The 7,001-nt window shown below is 35.5% G+C and overlaps 2 protein-coding genes across 2 annotated transcripts in view; both read right to left on the bottom strand.

Annotated features, from left to right (window-relative positions):
* The window catches only part of LOC107711267 (hemicentin-1-like), a 10,054-nt gene extending 8,473 nt beyond the window's left edge, over window positions 1-1,581 (bottom strand). Inside the window, exon 1 of the mRNA XM_016516235.1 lies at window positions 1,509-1,581. Coding sequence (XP_016371721.1) covers window positions 1,509-1,563 — 55 coding nt within the window. The 5' untranslated portion in view covers window positions 1,564-1,581. The remainder of the gene's footprint in view (window positions 1-1,508) is intronic.
* Window positions 1,582-1,949: 368 nt separating this feature from the next.
* angptl6 (angiopoietin-like 6) overlaps window positions 1,950-7,001 on the bottom strand; it is a 10,319-nt gene continuing 5,267 nt past the window's right edge. Inside the window, exons 5-7 of the mRNA XM_016516102.1 lie at window positions 5,174-5,386; window positions 2,427-2,697; window positions 1,950-2,338 (exon numbers count right to left, since the gene is read on the bottom strand). Of these exons, the coding sequence (XP_016371588.1) occupies window positions 2,154-2,338; window positions 2,427-2,697; window positions 5,174-5,386 (669 nt within the window). The 3' untranslated portion in view covers window positions 1,950-2,153. The remainder of the gene's footprint in view (window positions 2,339-2,426; window positions 2,698-5,173; window positions 5,387-7,001) is intronic.

Raw genomic sequence — 7,001 nt, forward strand, 5'->3', positions numbered from 1 at the left:
TTATTGTGATGTTTTTATCAGCTGTTTGGACTCTCATTCTGACGGCACCCATTCACTGCAGAGGATCCACTGCAAGTGATGTAATGCTAAATTTCTCCAAATCTGTTCTGATGAAGAAACAAACATATCCACATCTTGGATGGCCTGAGGGTGAGTACATTTTCAGCAAATTTTCATTTTTGGTTTCATTTTTTCCAATCGAAAGTGCTATTACTTTCTGTAGGTTAGTTTCTGTGGGATAGTTTATCCAAAAAGGCAAAGTCTGTCATCATTTACTTATGTCTTTCTAAACCTGTCTTTCTAAGACAAGAAATAACTGAGCACATTTCAATAATAAAACTAAATTCATTGTTTCACAGATTAAATAATTTAGGAGATTTTACACGATTTATTCAGATAGAAATAAACCCTTAAAAACTACTCAAAAATATTATGTGTAATATTCTTACCACATTTTTTAGTAGACAGCACATAACATTTTTACAGTGTGTTTAACTGGTCCTGTACATATCTGTTCACATTTCAGGAACTGTGTTTAAGAGTTTTATGATCCATGTCTCAGCCTTGAACATAATGCACAGCAGGCAGTCAAGGATTATTAAGGCAGAATCCATTGCTTTTCACAACAGATCTGGGGATAATAGTAATTTTGACTGAGTGTTTTTGGTGTAATAAGTGGTGCTTGGCAACCATTGGTTTTATCATTGCTCATACTTATGGTTAGGGAAAAACCCTTATCTCTAACTATTACACTTCGGTACGTAACTGATCCTGAACCATAGCAGACATTAATGACAAGTCATGTGATTTGTTGCTATTATTTTGCCAAACCAGCTAGAAAACAACCACCAACATTCCCTCGCAGAATACCTTCAGAGATGCCCTAAAACCATTCAAAACACCATAGTAACCACATCCATGTCAAAAAATGTCTACTTATTGACTCAATCAATACTCAGTTTCTTTAAAAGTTTTCATACATGAAATGATCTCATTCATATGTTCTCACCCTGTGTTCAGAAGAGAAACAAAGGTCAACATGTCTTTAACGTTTGGGCGTTGGAAGTGTGAAAGCTACTTGACGGACTGCCTCCATGTGCTCTAGTTTCTGTTCAGAGACTAACACTTACCACACCCTCTAACAACTTTTCAAAAGTCACAACTTTTGACAAATAAAAAGTTCATTGTCTCTGGCTTTAGAAATGAAGATCACTTGTCAAATTAAATCAGAAAGAACACTTTGCAAACTCTGATAGCTTTAACACACTTATTATTTGTAAATGAACATGGAGGTCTAACCACATCACCTTCGACACCATCAAAAGAAACAGGGCTAAAGAAAGAAAGAAAGAAAGAAATCTAAAAACAAAAGAAATAAACAGAACTGCAAAAATAATGATGAACTCCCTCCCTAGATGATTTGCTGGGCTTCTAGCTGTCAAAATAATTACAAAGTTGAAAGGATCCACAGAAAGACACTCTGAAAAGACAGAATGGTGAGAACTTACCGCCATGAGCAAGGCTGATCAGCAAGAGACCGATCAACGGCTGAAACAGAAGCATTGTCAAGCAGGTGATAAGCAATGACGACGGGAATGCCTGAGATGGATGATAGATGCAGAGTCTCCTTTGCTGTTGTTTGTGAAATGGATTTATATTCTCTTAATTGTGATAAGCACGATATGAAGTGTCTGAGAACAGGAAATCCTGTCTAAACTCACAGTAAGAAAGAGGAAAACCACATGTGTGAGGCAATAAAAAAATGATGCAAAACGAGTACAAAATATTAATAAATTTTTTTTTTTAATGGATGCCGTTGTAGTTTAAAGAAATAAAGTAAAAACAATATTTTAAACAACACTCAAAATACCATAATTTTTTTTATTTCACACTTGAAAAACAAAATACAATCAAATGTAAATATTCCAAAATACAATAATGCATCTGAATAAAAATATTCAAATCATGTCTTTGTTCAAACAATGTTAATATAACTTCAAGACTAGATCTTTAACAAAATAACCTGAAGCTCCACAAAAACATTCAGTGCTCATTAATTGTCACATCTTTGTGTAGAAAAGGTGGCAAAACATGGCACTCAATCTAAGTACTCTCAACTCTCTGGGTGCTCTGCTGATTTGCTTCTGTTGCTGTTAAGCAGGTTTGATCATCATGGCCACTTTCTTTAGGGAGTACGAGCCTCCGTGGAGCTCTGCCCAGTAAACACCATCCTGGAATCGACTTCTGTAATGGCCTCCTCTATACCACACCCCATTCAAGTTGGAGTGGGCACACATGTGGTACCACCAGCCGCCCTTCTGGTAATGAGCACAGTTACCTATGGAGGACAAACAACAGATGGCTTTAAAAAAAACTTTGTTTTTAATGACAGAAATTATGTGAAATACAAAAAATAGATTGAGCACCTGAATAAGCATCCTTATCGCGGTCCAGAGTGGTGAACGCTTTATTGTTGTGCCATGAAAGTGAGTCTCCTGCGTTGCCTTGATAACTGCCTAATCGTAGACGATACCAGTCACTCTCTGGTTCCACCTGAAAGCTGTCGTACTCTGCAAACGTCTGTCGTCCTTGCCAGTCTTCCATGGCTACTCGCAGCTTGTAGGTGGCCTGAGAGGTGAGCCAGTACAGGTGCTCCAAACCCAGCCAGTATTCTCCATCCAGATTCCCAAAGCCTTGCTGTATATAGGCAATAGTTATGTCATTAATTAAAGAAATTTCTTTTTTTGCATTAAACTCTGCTTTTTATTATTCATTAGGGTGCTCATGAGTGCCCCCCATGGACCCTATTTTGCAGCTTATGTGGCCCACAATGCCTGTGTCATTTGTGAAGGGCCATAGACTAAACCTGGACAGACAACATTGCTACCCATGGTTATAGGTGTGAGTTCAAAGATGGAATACACTGCATGACTAAACAGATTACCTGAACCGATTTTAAAACATTGAGTATCATATACTTGCCAACTTTGTAAATGGTAACAGAGGAGAAATCTTGGCACAAGTCATGTAGTGTATTCTCGCCTCTAGTGGTTGGTATTTTCCAATGACACTTTCTACACAATACACAAGTATTGACACTGATGCCGTCTTTATGAGTGGGTCATTGATTCATCAATTCAAACGATTCAATCAAACACACTGATTCATTCAGAAACCAAACAAACGACTGTCTGTATAAGTGATTCATTGCATTATTCACTCAAACGATTTGTTCAAACAAACTGATTCATTCAGGAACTAGATAATTGACTGTCCTTATGAGTGAGTCATTGAATTATCCACTCAAACGATTTGTTCAAACCAGTGTTAATTTTGACAGCAAATTTTGATTTAGTTTTAGTCATAGTCTTTTGACTAAAATGCCATTTAATTTTAGTCATATTTTAGTCATCTGAATTGTTTTTAGTTTTAGTCAACTAAATATCAAGATTTTAGTCGACTAAATCTATAGTAAATTTAGTCAGCTCAAATCTAATGGGTTTAGTTACAGTGCATTTATTGAGCATTTCTCTAAAATTTCCAAACTCATTATATAGGTTTGATATTAAGGTTTTATCATGATAGACACTGATTTAACTGCGGTGACACACAACATGCCTTTATGTTAAAATTAAATAAAACCACTTCTCATAAAGAACAAGAACATGGTCTTCTTTTTAATGAAATACCAATGGTTATATAGGCTAATTATGCATTCTTTATAGCAACTTGTTTACCATATTCTTCGTTCTTTCAAGCAGACATATTTATTTCTATAAATAAATTTAGGTTAATCTTTAGGGCTACTAAAGTTTATCAGTCAAGAGCAGTGAGTGATTTCTGTCCATCTGTTGTTGCTTGATTAACATCAATGACTCGGACAATAGCAACTAAATTAGGCTGCTGTCCCTTTAAAACCGAATGCACAGCTGCAATGGATGCAACGTACTGATACACGTTCTCCCTAATGTTTACGTTCACTTAAGATGTAATCAACTGTGTTTACGTGAATACTTGTCAAAACGGACAATTCGACATCATTTTGTGTTTAATTCTCCGTTCATGCGACACGAGAGAATACTTGTGTGCTGTGAGACGTGCTTCTGTGTGTGTATGCTTCAGTGTCTGCGCTCAGAAAATCAGACCGAACTGAGTTCTGTCTTGTGTCATCAGATTTATCCATATGTCTGCTCTTCTCTTACTCACACATATTGACATTTTTGAACGTTTTATGCGATGTGCAGCAAGTGTATGTTAGCTTATGTCCCGCCGGTTCATATGTACGCATCTAACCTCCGAACCACGCAGCAGATTCCTTCTGATTCAATGAATATCTTCCCAAATCGTCCCTGTCTAACATTTTCGTCTCGTTTTTATTTGTTGACGAAAATGTCAATAGATTTACGTCATAGTTTTTGTCATTCAAAAAGAGTTTTAGTTCGTTATCGTCTCATTGTCGTCGGTGAAAAAAATGTCGTTGATGAAAATTATGATGAAAATTATTCGTCAACGAAATTAACACTGGTTCAAACACACTGATTCACTCAGGAACTAGATAATTGACTGTCCCTATGAGCGAGTCATTGAATTATTCACTCAACCGATTTGTTCAAACATACTGATTCATTCAGGAACTAGATAATTGACTGTCCCTATGAGTGAGTCATTGAATTATTCACTCAAACGATTTGTTCAAACACACTGATTCATTCAGGAACTAGTGTTGTCAAACGATTAATCATGTTTTTGTTTATATAGTTTATGTGTGTGTATACTGTGTACTGTATACATTGTGGCTGCATCCAAATAGACACACTACTCTACTATATATTAGGCAAAAGACAGTATGTGAAATGAGTAGTAGGCCTATGTCGGAATTAATAGTAAAGAAAAAAAAGAAACAACTGATGCTGGTTGGTCACATGACAATGACAACATGTCAGTGTAGTACAGATTACATTCATAATATAAAGTACATACTTTTTAGCTGTCACAAAGTACAAAGTACTCTTACTAAGAGATGTGCAATGTTTTTTCTAAGTTGGATTTGTTTAGAACTCGTTGCTTTGGCGGAAATGTTACGCAAAGTTCACTTAGCACAGATGCTACGTAGACTTATTTACAGGCCTACTATATCAACTTTACCACATAAGTAATGTTTTGTTTCGTGTACCTTGTACTGTTCCCAGGTCCTGAAGAAGTTGACAGAGCCATCCTGTCTCCTCTGGATAACGGTCCAGCCACCCTGAGCTCTGCTCTGGTCACACCAGGCCTGCAGAAGTGTGTTAGTATTGCGAGGTCGCAGCAGGTAGATGCCGCTTGTCTTCTCTCCGGACTCCAGCACATGATGACAGTCATTCCACGGCCCTTTAAAAGAGACAGTATACTATCCAGTACATTGTCATGTCCCTAATACAGTTTTCTTTAAGGTGGCAATCAATTCAAGTGAACAGGAATTGAATTTTTAACTCATTTAATTACACTGTTCTTTGGTTTTGGTTTGATTGGATATTATGGCACAAACATTTAACATAAAAAATATTCCTGGTGTTTCTGCATTGATTTCATTCTCTAATCAAAATGTTTTGAACAAAACATGTTTTCTTGAGAATATTGTTTTAATTATACCATTTTATTTTCTCTTCATTGTCTTTTGTATTAAATGACAAAAGCCAATGAATAAATGACTCTATAATGAACAGATAATGTGGAGGAGCTGGATGGATGGTAAGGAAGGGCTGCGGTTCTGTTGGTTTAGAAAGCAGCAAGGTCATGATCTGTATACTGTATACAACCATCTCTCAGCCTTTACTTATCAGTTCAACATGGAGGAATTCACACTCCTACAAACCAGCAGAAGAATTTGACCTACTGCACTCACTGGCACCTTCCATACATCTGTACCTAGATACAGACTAAAACTAAAAAAAATGGTTTGCATTGTTAGATTGGAAAAAGAACATTATCTGATTTATTAAAGAAGTAAACAAACAAACAAAAAAACATACAAATATCAACATATGAACCACTGTATTCACATGTTGGTATCTGCAAACAATTAAAAAAAATACATGTTATTTTATTTTATTTGGATATTTCTAAACTTTTTTAATGTTATAAAATTATTTTACAATTCATTTAAATTCACTCTGTAAATGCTTTTCTTTTAAATGAACAGTTCACCCAAAAATGAAAAAACTACTGAAAATGTACTCACCAACATTATCTGATTTATTAAAGAAATAAACAAACAAAAAAAAACATACAAATATCAACATATGAACCACTGTATTCACATGTTGGTATCTGCAAACAATTAAAAAAAATACATGTTATTTTATTTTATTTGGATATTTCTAAACTTTTTTAATGTTATAAAATTATTTTACAATTCATTTAAATTCACTCTGTAAATGCTTTTCTTTTAAATGAACAGTTCACCCAAAAATGAAAAAACTACTGAAAATGTACTCACCATCAAGAGTCAAGCCACCTAAGATATACAATAGATGTGTGTGTTTGTTCACTGGAGAAAGAAATATTTAATGGATAGAGGACTCACATTTTAGCCATGAAGCCATAGTTTGAAGTTAAAAATGTCTTAATGGATTTATTATAAACTTCTCAAGACATTAATTGATGGACTTGAGTTGTGTGGATTACTAGTGGATTATTGTGATGTTTTTATCATCTGTTTGGACTCTCATTCTGACGGCACCCATTCACTGCAGAGTATCCACTGGTGAGCAAGTGATGTAATGCTGAATTTCTCTAGAGCTGTTCTGATGAAGAAACAATCTTGGACGGCCTGAGTGTATTTTTAGCAATTTTTCATTTTTGGGTGAACTGTTCCTTTAAATACAAAGATTTTTTTTCTACACAAATATCTAACTCGAAACCCTTCTTCAATCGTAAATGTCAGCATGAGTGTGCTTTAAAGCAGTTTAGTGGCTGCCGTAACAGTGGCTGGAATTTAGGGTTGTTAAATGGAGTGGACGTGT

The sequence above is a fragment of the Sinocyclocheilus rhinocerous genome, unplaced genomic scaffold, assembly GCF_001515625.1.
Source record: "Sinocyclocheilus rhinocerous isolate Xijiao unplaced genomic scaffold, SAMN03320098_v1.1 scaffold115, whole genome shotgun sequence".
NCBI classification, from domain to species: Eukaryota; Metazoa; Chordata; class Actinopteri; order Cypriniformes; family Cyprinidae; genus Sinocyclocheilus; species Sinocyclocheilus rhinocerous.